General features: G+C 43.4%; 1 protein-coding gene across 2 annotated transcripts in view; it reads right to left on the reverse strand.

Annotated features, from left to right (window-relative positions):
- Window positions 1–17,499, reverse strand: part of CNKSR1 (connector enhancer of kinase suppressor of Ras 1) — a 39,167-nt gene that overhangs the window by 17,674 nt on the left and 3,994 nt on the right. For both annotated transcript variants that reach the window (XM_087876293.1, XM_087876292.1), the window contains exons 3-9: window positions 14,723–14,880; window positions 14,210–14,412; window positions 12,490–12,574; window positions 6,544–6,585; window positions 4,202–4,321; window positions 2,268–2,327; window positions 1,670–1,738 (exon numbers count right to left, since the gene is read on the reverse strand). In XM_087876293.1, the coding sequence (XP_087732419.1) occupies window positions 1,670–1,738; window positions 2,268–2,327; window positions 4,202–4,321; window positions 6,544–6,585; window positions 12,490–12,574; window positions 14,210–14,412; window positions 14,723–14,880 (737 nt within the window). The remainder of the gene's footprint in view (window positions 1–1,669; window positions 1,739–2,267; window positions 2,328–4,201; window positions 4,322–6,543; window positions 6,586–12,489; window positions 12,575–14,209; window positions 14,413–14,722; window positions 14,881–17,499) is intronic.

A 17,499-nucleotide genomic window follows, 5' to 3' on the forward strand; every position in this document is an offset into this window, starting at 1 on the left:
ATGACCGTCACAGCATCCCCATGGTCACATGATCAACATTCAAGCACCTGGCTACCAGCATGTATTATTGAAGCATCTTGGCATCATGTCATTGCCATTTGAGACCATCCCAGGTTGCCTTTTGACAAACAAAATCAATGGGGGGAGGCCAGATTTGCTTATTGACTGCATGATTCCTTTAACAACTGCAGTGATTTGCTCAACAATTGTGGTAAAAAAAAACTCATAAAATTGAGCATCATTCCCTTAACAATCGTCTTGCTTAGCAACAGAATTTCTGGTCTCAATTGTGGTCTTAAGCCGAGGACTACCTGTAGATTTAGATATGAGCCAGCAGTGTGCAGCCGCTGCCAAAAAAGCCAACACAGTTCTAGGCTGCATAAACAGAGGGATAGAATCAAGATCACGTGAAGTGTTAATACCACTTTATAATGCCTTGGTAAGGCCACACTTGGAATACTGCATTCAGTTTTGGTCGCCACGATGTAAAAAAGGTGTTGAGACGGAGCTCACCCCGTTATGCGGCACTAGGAATTCAAACCACTGAACTTTTGATCGACAAGTCAGCATCTTAGCCACTGAGCCACCGCGTCCCTTACTTGTCCCAGCTTCTGCTAACCTAGCAGTTCGAAAGCACGTAAAAAATGCAAGTAGAAAAATAGGGACCACTTTGGTGGGAAAGTAACAATGCTCCGTGTGCCTTCACCGTTTAGTCATGCCAGCCACATGACCACCGAGACGTCTTCGGACAGTGCTGGCTCTTCAGCTTTGAAACGGAGATGAGCACCGCCCCCTAGAGTCGGGAACGACTAGCACATTATGTGCGAGGGGAACCTTTACCTTTATTCCAACTTAAAGATACACAATCACAGGAAGAGAAGCCAGGAAAGTTGGAAGTCACCCATCACCACTTAGCAGGTGGGCAACACTCAAACAAAGTCTCTCTCACAATAATAAGCAGCTAAATCCTAGTTTAATTATATTGAAGTTTATGTTTATATACATATGTTAGCACATGGAAACTTCTCCATCTTTTCTCCTTCAGAAGTAGAATAGAATAGAATAATAACAGAATTGGAAGGGACCTTGGAGGTCTTCAACCCCCCTGCTTAGGCAGAAAACCCTACACCACTTCAGACAAACGGTCATCCAATCTTGGGTAACCCTGAGGACACAGATAAACCCCCAAGTGTTTCAAAAATAACAACCCTCTAAAAGAATGTAAATGACCAGCTGACTGCAAGGAATATGCTGTCAGAGCTGAAGAAGCTTCTTGGATGAGAAGCAAAATGTCTTCAAAGAAAAAACAAGAAAGTCCAGTTGCCTCCAGAAAAAGATTGTCCAATCTCGTCTTAAAAACTTCCAGGGTTGAAGCATTCGCAACTTCTGGAGGCAAGTTGTTCCACTAATTAATTGTTACAACTTGCCTCCAGAAGTTGTGAATGCTCCAACCCTGGAAGTTTTTAAGAAGAGAAGTAGGGAAGAGATGCTTTTCTTGGCCATAAAGGATCTCCCCATCATCCAGCAAAGCAACTTCACGCAGCATAAAAATTAAGGCAAGTGATAATGAAGGACTGCCCCATTCAGTTTAATCTCTCCCTTATAAGGTAGCTCAGCACCACAGTACATCCTGCCCCAGGAACCAAGCAGAGAAGAAGATTTGACTTACCACCACCTGGTCATTGACTTGGACTATTTCATCACCTGGGAAGACCTTGCTGTACTGGTCAACAGGAATCTGGAAGAGAAATGAAAAACAGAAGACCCTCAAGGACAAGACTGCCTTGGGAGGGAAAGGGCTGAAAAGGCAGTACGGACAGTCTCACGGTTTGTATAATTATAGCAAGAAACTTTTTTGGACAGAAAAAGTCAAAACTCTCGGGGGTGGAGGAGGAAAGATTCCTGCCCAGGGGATTAAGTATTAACTTCAAGTTTGACCTTTTGGTTAATTCTACTCAATAAAGAATGCAAGGGAACGAAGGAGGCAGTTGTGCCAAGGAGAGGAGGGGAAGGGATAAATGGTAATTAGCCAAGTATGATGCAGAATCCCCATGGGGGGGAGGGGGGAGAAGCAATAATGACAATTGGATTAGAGCCACATTTTCACAGGCAACGGTTTGAAAAAAAAAGATGAACTGGCCTGTTGCAGAGGAGGGTCTATTTTAAAGGCTGGAGTTATGGTGACCCTGCCTGCTAATCTTGGGAATGTTGCCTCGGAGGGGGAGAGGCAGAGCTATGAACTGAACCCGCTCCCACCGTACACTCACCTCTCGGGCAGTCCCCGATATCAAATGGAGACAGGAGGGCAAGGACTTAATCTCTAGGCCCTGCAGAGAGAAGATTTAGGAGACATGCTTATCAGCTCAACTCTGGCTCCGCAAGAGACAGCTGCCTCGCTTGCTTGTACGTTCAGTTCCTGTCGAGTCACTGGATAGCAATGGCTCATCGAAGGCGATCAGCCTTTCCTAATGCACCACCCTTCAGATAATTTGACCGCATTCATCTCCAGCCAATCCCCAAACTTGCTGTGGAGGGTAGGAGGTCCAAAACATTTGAAGGAGGTCCAAAACATCCAGGTTGAGGAATGCCAGATGATGCAAAACCAGCCAAGATGGACCAACCCAGTGGAAGGCAATTTCATATGTAAACAACTGTGACATGGGCCATATGTATGTCCCAGTTTGGGGTTGTTAATTCCCGGATCATTTTATATATGTATACAGTAGTTATATAGAATTATAATTATAAACTACATATAGAAAAACTATCCAGGAATGGACAAGCCAAAGCTGGGGTATTAATCATGGTTCTTTTTAGCAAAGGACCCTAAAATAAATGAGGGGATGTCCACATAGAGATTAGCTGCATAGTTGAGAATGATAGATGTTGATATAGGTCAAGCTTGTGTGGTACATGGGGGAAATTCCTCTTCCAACCATAGCAAGATAAGACTGATAAAGGGGCCCTTTTCTGAAACTCCTGGAAGAATGACTCCATAAAGGCATCTATATAAGTTCTCATGGTATCTATCACATGATGGGACCTGGAACAAGACGTTACAACATGAAGTTCTTCAGGAGGCCAACTCCTCCATGCTAAACTCTTCTCTCCTTCACTTATTGCACCTGTGCATGGTTTGCCAATTGCACAGTGGCAGATAAGACACCACTCCAGAGGATCAACGTCATTGCCCAGAGGATCACTGGTTGCCTTCTCCCCTCTTTGGAAGAGCTTTATAGCTCCCGCTGCCTTAAGAAAGTTCAAAACATTCTTAAAGATCCATTTCATCCTGGGCACCCCCTTTTTTTTAACTATTACCATCTGGCAGATGGTACAGGACAATAAAAACAAGGAAAAATAGGCTGAAAAACAGCTTCTATCCCAGGGCAATAACCATATTGAATTCTACGGTATACTGCAATATTGGGTTTTCAATTTCAATTACATAGAATGTAAAGGATGTATGTTTGTGTTTTTATTTTTATAGCTATAATGTACACTGAAGACGGTATTTAATTTTGTTGTATCGTGTGCAATGACAATAAACTAAACTAAACTAAACTAAACCCCATTCTTCATCTGCCCTGGCAATGGTCCTTCAGCATCCCATGTCCCCTGAGCACACTTTGGCTATTTTGGCTCTTCCTTTCTCTCCCTTTATGTTTTCCCTCTTCAGACATTTTAGACACTTCCTCAAAACATCAGATTCCCCAAAGATATCTCAGACCTCTCTCTTTGCTGTGGGAGCGTACAAGAATACCAGTGTGGTCCAAACCCTTTTAGATCTGCCAGGCAAACCTTATTTATCATACAAGATTTGTGTAGAACTGAGTAAATCACATGGAGAGGAAAATATGTGTGAAAAGGTCAGAAGACAGTGTGCCTCTGCTCACTAATGGTTTAGATCAGTGTTTCTCAACCTTGGTAGCTTGAAGATGGGTGGACTTCAACTCCCAGAATCCCCCAGCCAGCGCTGCTGGCTGGGGGATTCTGGGAGTTGAAGTCCACCCATCTTCAAGCTACCAAGGTTGAGAAACACTGGTTTAGATCATACCCAAAAACCTTGCTAAGATCCCTAATGAGTACCCAAAAGAGAGGAAAGGGATATTTGTAGTCAAGAAATGGTACAGTATTAAGTTGGTGGAGTGACTTCTACTCTTTTTGTCCAGAAGAGCTGTAGTACTGACAGTACCAGACTCACCAAATTATCTTCTGGACCTGCAGGCTCAAGTTCCACCCTTTCCAAGACGGCTGTTTGATCCAGGTGGTTTGCTGGGCTGCAGTGTAAAATATGCTCACAGATTCCAGAAATGTGTCTTCCCTGCAGAGTATAAAGGCAAAAGCTCTGGGGAAGCATGGCTTGAGCTGCCCTGTACAGTGGTGTCCTCAAGATTGACCCCTCTAAGAACAAGTGAGATCCAAGGAGCCCCAACATATAAACCATGGACCTGGGAAATGGAGCTCAGCTACAACTGGGCAAATGCTACTAAGTCAGTGGTGAAATCCTACCGGTTCGCACCGGTTCAGGCGAACTGGTAGTGATAAAAGCTACCGGTTGGTCCAAACCGATATTTCCGACGATCAGCTGTGCCGCACGATTTAAAATTGATAGACAGCAGGAAATCCTGCTTTCTAGTGAATCTAAATTACGCGGCACAGCTGTTCCACCCCCCTCACTGTTTTACTTACCTTCCCAAGACTTTTTCCGTGTGCAGCGCACATTTGGAGTACTATGTACTATGCATGCAATGTGCATTTGGCGTGCACTGCATGCATTTGGTGCACACTGCGCATGCGTGCGCACGCAGATGTTTGGCACACACCACATGTGCGGGCAGCAATCTGGTGGCAAACCAGGAAAGATTTCACCACTACTGCGTTATTTATACAGACCTTCTGCAGATTTTTTCAGATCACTTAGGAAACAGTCAAAAAGAAATCTAATGCTCTCTACATGGGGCTCCCCCTGGGGTGCACCCAGAGGCTCCAGCTGGTCTAGAATGCAGCCACGCGGGGGATTATGGGAGCAACGGGGTGCTCCCATGTGACACCTCTCCTGCGCGAGCTGCACTGGCTCCCAGTGGTCTTCCGGGTGCGCTTCAAGGTGTTGGTGACCACCTTTAAAGCGCTCCATGGCTTAGGGCCGGGTATTTACGAGACTGCCTTCTGCCACCAATAGCCTCCCACCGGCCAGTACGCTCGCACAGAGAGGGCCTCCTCAGGGTGCCGTCCGCCAAACAGTGTCGGCTGGCGACCCCCAGGGGGAGAGCCTTCTCTGTAGCAGCGCCCGCCCTTTGGAACAACCTCCCCCCAGAGATACGTATAATATCAGATCTCCAGACTTTTCGTCGGGCCCTGAAAACTTATTTATTTCACCTAGCCGGGTTGGCTTGATCCCATAGTTTTGGTTAATTTTAATTGATTTTAATTGGGTTTGTTTTAAATTGCGGCCAAAAATATTTAATTATTTTAAACTGTTTTTAAATTTTGTATGTTCTGTTTTATTCTGGCTGTTCACTGCCCTGAGTCTTGCTGGAGAAAGGCGGTATACAAATTTAAATAAATAAATAAATAAATAAATAAATAAATAAATAAATAAATAAATAAATAAATAAATAAATAAATAAATAAATAAATAAATAAATAAAGTACTTATGTAGAAATAAACAATGCTTCCCCACTAAAGATACGGTGATGGTTACCTATAGAAGGCTTTGGTTACACCATTTGTGGTTCACAGCAATCCCAGTACTGTGTGTGGTTTAAAATTGGCCCCAAATTAAAACCCATTCTACAGCCCCTTAGGACAACTTCTTATGACACCCCCTCCCATCAGATCAAGAGGCATAGTTTTGGCCCTTATCCTTCAGAATTTGCCCATGCCTGCCTGGGGATGGATGTAGGGCAATAAAGTATTTCCAATAGACATCTGGCTGACCAGATGGTCTAGCCTAGAGGTCTAGATTATCCTTGGTCTAATCCCCCAAGTTTCTTTTTTTGTGTGCTAATTGGAGAAGAGGAGGAGTTAGGAAGATACCTGCATCTCCACCACTGACTTTTCAGATGAACCCATTTAAGATTCTGTAAAAGGTAAAGGTTCCCCTCGCACATATGTGCTAGTCGTTCCCGACTCTAGGGGGCGGAGCTCATCTCCGTTTCAAAGCTGAAGAGCCAGCACTGTCCGAAGACATCTCTGTGGTCATGTGGCCGACATGACTAAATGCCAAAGACGCACAGAAAGCTGTTACCTTCCTACCAAAGATAATCCCTATTTTTCTACTTGCATTCTTTACGTGCTTTCAAACTGCCAGATTGGCAGAAGCTGGGACAAGTAACGGGAGCTCACCCTGTTACGCGGCACTAGGGATTCGAACCACTGAACTGCCGACCTCTCGATCGACAAGCTCGGCGTCTTAGCCACTGAGTCACTGCGTCCCTTAAGATTCTGTATATAAGGCAATTATATGGCTATTGATCCATAGAAGGTTGGGGAATTTGTAGTTTCAATACTGTGGTGGGAACCCGGATCTTTTCACTACTTACGATCAGCAAAATTCGGTCCTCTCTTTCAGATACAGTGCACTCCTATAAGGACAAATGCAAAGAAAGGTATATTAATAGAAGCTAGGATTGTTGATTCAAACTAGACCACCTTTCTAGTTGAACTAGACAACATTTCACCAAGACCAAAGGTATGATGAATTCACAGAAATTCAGATGGCATTCCAATCCTCCTCCTAATTGGATTCATGGCGATTCCTATTCCGAGTGGCGTGGAATTTGGAGACCCATGCATTGCCCAAAGCTTTAAATAGAGTCAACTAGGAATGGGGTTTAATCTTAAAATGGTCACTTTATCAGCTTAAGAACAGGAGGCATGCATCTTATAACTATGGGAAATATGTATATGAAGTTTTACAAAACTGTTTTAATAAAGGATGGCCATAATTCATCAAGGTCATCCATGCATGATCTATGTCTGGAAGCAACTTATTCATGTATCTACTGTATATGTATGAGCAGCTCTTAATCTTGTTGTTATTGCTCTCTTTTCCACTTAATGCCTTTATTTAAATAAAGGCAAATAACTCTCAACAACAATCCCACCACTCAATCATGGAAGATACAGGAAATTCTAAAAGGTGGCAACGTTTTGTCATCTAGGAGCACCGCAAGTTCAAGTTTTGAACTTACTTGTTTTTTAGCCCAATCTTGATCAGCTAATATCATACATTTGAGCAATTTTTTAAACTTAGCTTTTGCTTGTTCAGAGTAAACAACAGAGATGGAAGGGACTTTAGAGGTTTTCTAGTCCAACCCCCTCCTCAAGCTGGAGACCCTATACCATTTCAGACAAATGGCTGTCCAATCTCTTCTTAAAAAGCTCCAGTGATGGAGCACCCAAAACGTCTGAAGCAGGGGTAGGTTCTAAAATATTTTACTATTGGTTCTGTGGGAGTGGCTTATTTTATGGGCATGGCTTGGTGGGGGGTAATGTGACTGGGTGGGCGTGGCCAACTTTTTTTTTTTAACTTTTAAAAGCATTTTTTCTACAACCTTAAGAGGTTGCAGAAAAAAATGCTTTTAAAAGCCTCTGACGATCAGGCAACTCAGCTGGGATCACCAGAGGCTTTTAAAGGCATTTTTTTTTCCTACAACCTCTTCGGTTGAACCCTTCCCCTTCGGACCAGGGACCGGTTCAGGGTGTGGCCAGCCAATGTTATTACCGGTTCTCTGAACTACTACAAATTTTTACTACCGGTTCTTGCAAACCGGTGCAAACCCGGAGCAACCCACCACTGGTCTGAAGGCAAGCCATTCCACTGATTAATTGTTCTGTCAGGAAATTTCTCCTTATTTCTAGGTTGGTCTTCTCCTTGATTAGTTTCCATCCATTGCTTCTCTTTCTGCCTTCAGATGCTTTGGAGAATAGGTTGACTCCTTCTTTGTGGCAGCCCCTTAGATATTGGAAGACTGCTATCGTGCCACCCCAGTTCTTCTTTTTATTAGACTAGACGTACCCAATAGCCAGTTCTTCAAATATTTTAGCCTCCAGTCCCCTAATCATCTTTGTTGTCCTTCTTGTAAGATGTACCCAATAGCCAGTTCTTCAAATGTTTTAGCCTCCAGTCCCCTAATAATCTTTGTTGTCCTTCTTGTAAGACGTACCCAATATCCAGTTCTTCAAATGTTTTAGCCTCCAGTCCCCTAATCATCTTTGTTGTCCTTCTTGTAAGATGTACCCAATAGCCAGTTCTTCAAATGTTTTAGCCTCCAGTCCCCTAATCATCTTTGTTGTCCTTCTTGTAAGACGTACCCAATAGCCAGTTCTTCAAATGTTTTAGCCTCCAGTCCCTTAATCATCTTTGTTGTCCTTCTTGTAAGACGTACCCAATAGCCAGTTCTTCAAATGTTTTAGCCTCCAGTCCCCTAATCATCTTTGTTGTCCTTCTTGTAAGACGTACCCAATAGCCAGTTCTTCAAATGTTTTAGCCTCCAGTCCCTTAATCATCTTTGTTGTCCTTCTTGTAAGACGTACCCAATAGCCAGTTCTTCAAATGTTTTAGCCTCCAGTCCCCTAATCATCTTTGTTGTCCTTCTTGTAAGACGTACCCAATAGCCAGTTCTTCAAATGTTTTAGCCTCCAGTCCCCTAATCATCTTTGTTGTCCTTCTTGTAAGACGTACCCAATAGCCAGTTCTTCAAATGTTTTAGCCTCCAGTCCCTTAATCATCTTTGTTGTCCTTCTTGTAAGGCAGTGCCCCTCCCATTGACCTTCTTGCTATTTTTCTATCAATTTCACTATTTAAACAACACTATTGGAGTCAATTTCCATTATTCCCAGTCAATTTCACAATTCTAATAGGGGTTGTATAGCAAGAATCTGAAAGAGGAGGAGGAGGAGGAGGAGGAGGAGGAGGAGGAGGAGGAGGAGGAGGAGGAAGGGGAGAAAAAATTTGAAAGGAAATAACATTGGGAAGAATGTTGGAGTCTGAATGGCTTATTACCTCAGTATGTTAGTTACCATACTTAACAGCATAAAATGATACTGTGTTTCCCCAAAAATAAGACCCTTATATTTTTTTGAACCCTGAAATAAGCACTTTGCCTTATTGCCATGTGCTCAAAAGCCCGATCAGGGGATGTCTTATTTTGGGGGAAATAGGGCAGTAGTGGATTGCCCCTGGTTCGGACCGGTTCACAAGAACCGGTAGTAAAACTGGCGGGAGGCTCCGCTCACTGACCTGGATGTCATCAAAAAGTTTTTGCGCATGCACAGAAGCGCACACACGCACGCGGTCCCTTTGCGAGCCGGTAGTAAAGTAAGTAGAACCCACCCCTGACACAGGGTATAAGATTTCACCTCTTTTTCAGCTCACGGTAGAGTACTTTACACATAAAAGTTATTTAGCATACAGTATAGAGCCAGTTTGGTGCAGTGGTTAAGGCACCAGACTACCAACCAGAAGATGGTGAGTTCTAGTCCTGCCTCAGGCACAAAGTCAGGTGGGTGACTTTGGATCAGTCACACATTCTCAGCCCCAGGAAGGAGGTAATGACAAACCATTTCTGAAAAACCTTGCCAAGAAAATGGCAGGGGTTTATCCAGGCAGTCTCCGATTGAATGGTGGAAAAAAAAAAGAAGCGGAACTAGAAAAGACTCCGATCAAGTTATTAATAGTGCCAATAATATTGAACAAAAGTTTCCTAACTATGGCAACTTCTAGACATGTAGAAAAAGAATAGAATAGAATAGAATAGAATAGAGTAGAGTAGAGTAGAGTAGAGTAGAATAGAATAGAATAAAACTTGTCATTTTAAATGTACACTGATAAGCATAGATTAAAATGAAATTTTCTTGCATTCAGTTCTCAAAAGATAACCATTATGCATATACCCCACCCCCACCCCACCACATATGACACAGAGAAATCTCAGTCTAGTTCGGATGTATGACTATAAATGACCGGGGTGGGGGAGGGGGGAGGGAAAGAATCCTGAGAATTTATAAGATGGATGACATAAGAAATAAAGCTGTTACAGAATCTAGTAATCCTGCTATAGATACTTCAAAACCTCCTCCCAGAGGGCAGAAACAGAAACAGACCATGGGGTGGGTGGTGGGTGGGGTCCCTAACGATGCTTTGAGCTCTAAGCACATAGTGCTTATAAGCAATATCCTGAATGGTGGGAAGCGAACTTCCTATAATCTTCTCCGCTGTCCTTACCACTCTCTGTAAGGACTTTCTATCTGAGGCACTGCCGCCACTAAATCAAAGAGTGATGCAGTTTGTTAAAACGCTCTCAATTGTAAAAAAGTAGCCAGGACAGAATGAAAAAGATGTACTCTCCTCATCCAGTGCAGGCAATGCAAATGCTGGTTTGCACGCTTCACTAAAGATAACATCTGAGGAAACCAAGATACGTAGATATCAACTCTAGAAGTCTCACTAATCTAGAAACTGCCAAGGATGCATAAGGTGACTAAAACAGAGCAGTAAAAAAAACTAGTCGAAAACAGCTTCCTTCCTAAAGACAGGGAGATACAGAAACTGCGCTTAAGATTCGTACACAGTTATCTCAAGTTTAATCTCTGCATCTTCAGGTGAAACTGGGCAAGCTTCCTGTTTCTCCCCTCCCCTTCCCCCGCTGCCCATTTAAATCTACACATTGTCCTGCATTGGGGCGATTCTTCTATGCACCCTCCTATCCTTTCTCATGCTTTGGTTAAATAAATGGTTTAGGACCTGGGTATATACGAGACCGCCTTCTGCCAGCAACAACCTCCCACCGGCCAATACGCTCCCACAGAGAGGGACTCCTCAGGGTGCCGTCGGCCAAACAATGCCGACTGGTGACACCCAGGGGGAGAGCCTTCTCTATGGGGGCACCAACCCTCTGGAATGAGCTGCCCCTAGAGGTTCATATGCTCCCCGACCTGCGTACTTTTCGCCGTGCCCTTAAGACCCTTCTGTTTCAGCAAGCCGGACTGGCCTAGTATGAATTTTTAAAATGTATGTATGTTTTAATTTGCGGCCAAATTTTATATTCGATTTTAATTGGTTTTAAATTTTATAAATCTATGTGTTTTAATATGGCTGTACACCGCCCTGAGTCCTTTGGGAGAAGGGCGATATAGAAATCTAATAAACTCTTAAACTCTTAAATGTCATTTCCAGCATAACTATCTATTGTGAAACCTCCCCAGCAAATTCCACAGATTCCATGCAAGAACAAGACATACACACAGAGATACATATATAAGGAAAGCGAGGTGGTAGGAAAACACCCAATGGCTATTCTTAGAATGATTACTGAAGAACCTACCTTAATTTGTAGTTCTCTCTCCTAAACAGGTTGTAACTTTCAGCCCGTTTGTTTCCCTTTTAGCAGGAACATCTGAGAACTCCAGCACCCAGCCCTGCCTCCGATCCCAAAGTGTGAGTCACAGGATGACTTCTATAAAAGACAACTGACCGGTCCCCCCCCCGTTCCAACTTTGTTTACTCCTTCTCCTGTTTATTCCTCCCACCCTTCCTGGTCAGCTGCCATTTCTGTCAGTTCACTCAAGTTCAGCTTCTCTACTCTCGTTTTCAGTTAGCCAACATTAAATCTCAGGCATGGATAGATTGTCATCACCTCCCAGAATAAATGCCTTCACCATCTTCTCTAGCTTTCCTATGAGCCGGTGGGTCATAAGCCAATCACATCTTGCTCAACTATCATTCCCAACAGCACCGGCCAGCTTTCTTAAGGATGAGAGTTTATTTATTTTATTTATTAATTTATTAGTCATATTTCTATGCTGCCCACTCTCCGAGGACTCTGGGCGGCTTACACCAAAGACAGTATACTAAATAGCATATTGCCCCCAATAATCTGGGTCCTCATTTTACCCACCTCGGAAGAATGGAAGGCTGAGTCAACCTTGAGCCGGTGAGATTTGATCCGCTGATCTGCTGAACTAGCAGTCAGCTGAAGTAGCTGCAGTACTGCACCCTAACCACTGCGCCACCTCGGCTCTTTTAACTCTCCCAGTTGCAGGGAGGCATAGATCAGCGAAACAGGATCCCCTGGATGTCTCTTTTCCCAAAGAGCATTTAGTTGGGTTCCATCTGTTGATAACTAGATAATTTTATCTAGTTTTATCTAGTTATACAACAGGTGGAGGAAATATACTGTCCAACAGTTTCCAAGACATGCAACATGATTATTGTTTCCTCTTTCAACACATTTAACCTGTAAGAATACCTACAGATTATATCCTTACAAATGTTAATATAGTATATGAATACCATCACAGAATAAAGCACATTACCCCATTAGCCACACAACATAGAAATACTTAACCATCCATACAACCATTTATTCAGGAAAAATAGATTTTTCTTAAAATGCTCTTGTTCCAACTAATTTGCAGGGTGGGTATAACCCATCCCTGTGCTGTAAAATTCTTCCCTGACCAAAGTGCTACCCACTACTACCTACCTTCTGCACGGTCTCTGCCAGATCACCACAAAGCCAGATGATGTCTCGGCTGGCTGAATAATCATGCAGGTGGGAGAAGAGATACCTGCAAGAGTAGACTTGTAAGCTCCCGGTTAGATTCTGTTGTTCAGGCAAACTACTAGAGGCCAGGTGGAGGAAGTGGACATGGCTAAAAGTTCTTTCTGTTTACGTGTTTTTTTTAAAGCAGGAAGACTCCTATTCACCTGCACTGATTCACTTCACAGGTCAGCCTAAAACAACTACATTTCTAGGGCACTCAAATTCAGAGTAGGCACCCTCATACAGTAAAAGCAAAGCAATAAACAGCCTTCTTGACTTCAGTTGAACTAAACTATGTCAAGTGTAATAAAGGCCAGGTGCTAACCTCAATCAATATACAGTATTTTGACAATTTATCAGTGTTTTTCTGCCGGTGCCAGACAGGTACTGGTGGAAAGAAAGAAAGAAAGAAAGAAAGAAAGAAAGAAAGAAAGAAAGAAAGAAAGGAAGGAAGGAAGGAAGGAAGGAAGGAAGGAAGGAAGGAAGGAAGAAAGAAAAAAGAAAGGAAGAAAAAAGAAAGGAAGAAAGGAAGGAAGGAAGGAAGGAAAGGGAGGAAGGCAGAAAGAGAGAGAGAAAGAGAAAGAAAGAGAGGAGGGAAGGGAGAGAGGGAGGAAGACTTGAGCTAGAAAGAAAGGAAGGAAGGAAGGAAAGAAAGAAAGGAAGAAGGGAGGGAGGGAGAAAGAAAGAGTGAGTGAGTGAGAAAGAAAGAAAGAAAGAGAGGAGGGAGGGAGGCAGGCTTGAACTAGATAGATAGATAGATAGATAGATAGATAGATAGATAGATAGATAGATAGATAGATAAGATAGATAAGATAGATAGATAGATAGAAAGGAGGGAGGGAGGGAGGAAGAAAGAGAAAGAAAGAGAAATAATGGAGGGAGGGAGGGAGGGAGGAAGAAAGAGAAAGAAAGAAAGAAAGAGGAGGGAAGGGAGAAAGGGAGGAAGGCTTGAACTAGAAAGAAAGAAGGGAGGAAGGAAGGAAAGAAGGGAGGGAGGGAGGAAGAAAGAGAGAGAGAGAGAAAGAAAGAAAGAGAGGAGGAAGAGAGGCTTGAACAAGAAAGAAAGAAAGAAAGAAAGAAAGAAAGAAAGAAAGAAAGAAAGAAAGAAAGAAAGAAAGAAAGAAAGAGGGGAGGGAGGGAGGGAGGGAGAGAGGAAGGAAGGAAGTCTTGAACTTGATTGGGTTCACATGAAACCACTTTTAATCTGATTCTCTTCGAATGTTTCAAAATACGATTGGACGTTCATATTTGCAATCCAACCCATCCAGGAAACCTCAGGTTTGGGAAAGGTTTTTCTAATCCGTAATTTATCTCAGGAGGGGACAAACTGCCTTTTTCTTGAAAAGGATCTACAGAGGCACGTGTCAGTAACAGGTGGGGTTTCCAAAAACAAAGGTCAGAGCCATAGCTAAAAATTGACAGAGCCACCTGATCTCTCTTTCTCTGGCATCCCACCTCGGCCTTTCTGTTGCGTTTCCTCTCCCACCCACTCGACAAGAGACTAAAGCAAACGGCACTTTCAAGAAGTGGACTGTGATTGTTTATTGAGGGCAGCAGGAAATGATGAGCAACTACACACTGCCCTCCCATGTTTTATCAAGATGAGAGCAGCCCTGGGATACGCACACCCTTCCCAACATCCAAGCAAATAGGTGAGTACCTGTTCAGCCATAAAAAGAGGCCTTTAGCAGCACTGATCAGCTCCACCACAGATGCCAGGAGATCCAAGCTGGACTTTTCGGCAGCCGCTCCGTGATAAGTGCTCACTTTCCTGCGACTCAGAATGCAGACCTCGATCGTCCGAATGATCCCTTGCAGCTTCTCGGCGAGCGTCCTCAGGTTGGAGGTGGTCAGCTCGTAGTTCTAGAGAGAGGAGTACAGGCCCAGATCAATAGTGGGTTTCAAATCCCGGCACTACCGGTTCGCTATCGGTAGCGAGCACACAGCGCTTCTGCGCATGCGTGGAGCGTTTTCGATGATGCCTGGACGGGCATCAGCTGGGCGGAGCCTCCTGCCGCCGCTGCTACCAGTTTGCCTGAACCAGGGTGAACCGGGAGTAACCCACCACTCGCCCAGATATTCTGTAAGGAAAACAATGTTTCACCCTTTCTCTACCAAAGCTATCGGCCGTCCATTGAAGGTTCGCCGGGATTTGTTTTCCGCAGGTACTCACCAAAACGCAAAGCTGCTCCACAGCTTCCAGGAGGAGCTCTTGGTGGCCGATGCAGCTCACGCCCAGGTTCTCCAAATCCCGATAGGATAAGCGGAGCAGCCTCTTCCCAGTCAACTCCCACGTCTCCACTGGATAACCTTGTAATGCTGGATCTAAACCTAAACAGAGGAGGCAAAGCAAAACAAGTGATTTCCTGGATTTCATCAAACCGGTCCAAACCCTTTGAGAAGAACCGTAGTTTAGATCAGGAATCTCCAACCTTGGCAACTTTAAGACTTGTGGACTTCAACTCCCAAAGTTCCTCAGCCAGCAAAGCTGGCAAAGCAAAGTTGGCTGAAGAACTTTGGGATTTGAAGTCAACAAGTCTTAAAGTTGCCAAGGTTGGAGACCCCTGCCTTAAACCACTACTTTATAACAACTTGGCTCTCTTTGTTTACCTCAATTTTTGCAGCCCAATCGCAGAGAAGGAATTTTTGCTTTCCTGGCTGAGGAATTCTGGGAGTTGAAGTCCACAAGTCTTAAAGTTGCCAAGGTTGGAGACCCCTGGCTTAGATCATCACACACACCTTGCCTCAAAAAAAGGCCAACTTCAATCCCTGCAGTAACAAGTGGTCCTCAACTTACAACCGCAATTGAGCCGAAAATTTCCATTGCTAAGCAAGACCGTTGTTAAGTGAGTTGGGTCCCATTTTACAATCTTTTTGCCAAAGTTGTTAACTGCAGTGGTTAAATGAATCATGCAGTTGTTAAGTGAACCTGGCTTTCCCCCACTGACTTTGGTTGTCAGAAGCCAGCTGGGAAGGTTACAAATAGTGATCACATGACCCCAGGACAGTATAACTGTCATAAATACACGCCAGTTGCCAAGCATCCACATTTTGATCACATGACCGTGGAAATGCTACAATGGTTGTAAATGTAAAAACTGGTGATAAGTCACTCCTTTCAGTGCCTTTGTGACTTCAAACGGCCACTAATCAAATACTATAAATGGAGAACTACCTGTACTATTTCCCCCTTTCTCTTTAAATGTTATTTCTCAGTTTAAAAATTGCTTGGGGTTGTTTTAAGGCCATCATTGCTTCTACTTGCCCCACCAAATCTAGCAGAGAGGACCTGATGGGAATGATAGGAATCAGGCTGAGAATAGGAATAGGAATTTATTTATTTAGTTATTGGTTCGATTTATATGCCGCCCTTCTCCGAAGACTCAGGGCGGCTTCAATAGCCTTCATACTTTTGTACATACCTGCTTAGTAGGGCTTTCGGCACCCCCTAAGCAGTGTTCTTTTTTTATACAAAGTCAGCTTATTGCCCCCACAATCCAGGTCCTCATTTTACCTACCTCGGAAGGATGGAAGGCTGAATCAACCTTGAGCCTGGTGAGATTTGAACTTGCAGTAATTGCAGGCAGCAGGCATAGGAATAGGAATAGGAATAGGAATAGGAATAGGAATAGGAATAGGAATAGGAATAGGAATAGGAATAGGAATAGGAATATTGGCCAAATGTGATAGGACATACAAGGAATTTGTCTCCGGTACATAAGCTCTCAGTGTACACACATACAACAACAAAGTGATAGGTCGTAGCTCATCAATTATAGTTTACAATAATTAATCATAAGATACAAACAAGTGATAAATCATAAGGTATCAATAGGAGAAGATAGTAGGAAATAGGAGAAGATGAGAAGCTAATAGCAATAGTACAGGTAAATGTAGTAGGGTGTATTAGGGTAGATCCAGAGGACCTTACATTGACCACCCCATCGGTCATCCACTGGTACTGTCTTCAGTTAGGATTGAAACATGAGTAGAGTAGAGTAGAGTAGAGTAGAGTAGAGTAGAGTAGAGTAGAGTAGAATAGAATAGAATAGAATAGAATAGAATAGAATAGAATAGAATAGAATAGAATAGAATAGAATAGAATAGAATAGAATAGAATAGGACAGGACAGGACAGGACAGGACAGGACAGGACAGGACAGGACAGGACAGGACAGGACAGAATAACAGAGTTGGAAGGGATCTTCTTGGAGCTCTTCTAGTCCAACACCCTGCCTAGGCAGGAAACCCTACACCACTTCAGACAAATGGTTATCCAACCTCTTCTTAAAAACTTCCAGTGTTGGAGCATTCACAACTTCTGGAGGCAAGTTGTTGAATCCCTTTCTTTGGCTGCTACCATCATTTGTCATTTCTATGCTAGAAAATGTCAATAGACTACTCAGAAATGTTCTACAGGGTGTGTGGTCAAAAAAGTCAAGATAATTGCCACGATGTTGCATTTAAAGCTCCCATTTATGTGTGCCCATAAAAACTTTGATTGCACTCTCAAGGTGGCCATTTTGACCATACCCTGCAGACACTGCCATCACTTGAAAGACAATTTGCAATCCCCTGAGCCAAATTCTGACAGTTGCATGAAGGCCCAATTCACTGCTCAGCATCAAGATCCATTGGATCAGGGGTTTCTCAAAATTGGTGGCTTTAAGACCTGTGCTGGCTGGGGAATTCTGGGAATTGAAGTCCACAGGTCTTAAAAGTTGCCAACCTTGGGAAATCCTGCATTTAGACTGATGGATGGAATAAGAACAACTTTTTTTCAGAGACGGTTTTCATTCTATCATTAGCCGAGGCAATGAGATTGTTTTTAATCATTGTTTCTGCTCCATTTGAATGCGTTTGATGCCGATTTAAATAAGATTTGCAGTTTTAAATTAGCAGAGTTTGTGCTTGTGCCATGGGGAGGGTGGGGCAGAACAAGCTTTTTCCC

This window comes from Pantherophis guttatus, chromosome 10 (assembly GCF_059756535.1).
Source record: "Pantherophis guttatus breed Tessera chromosome 10, ASM5975653v1, whole genome shotgun sequence".
NCBI classification, from domain to species: Eukaryota; Metazoa; Chordata; class Lepidosauria; order Squamata; family Colubridae; genus Pantherophis; species Pantherophis guttatus.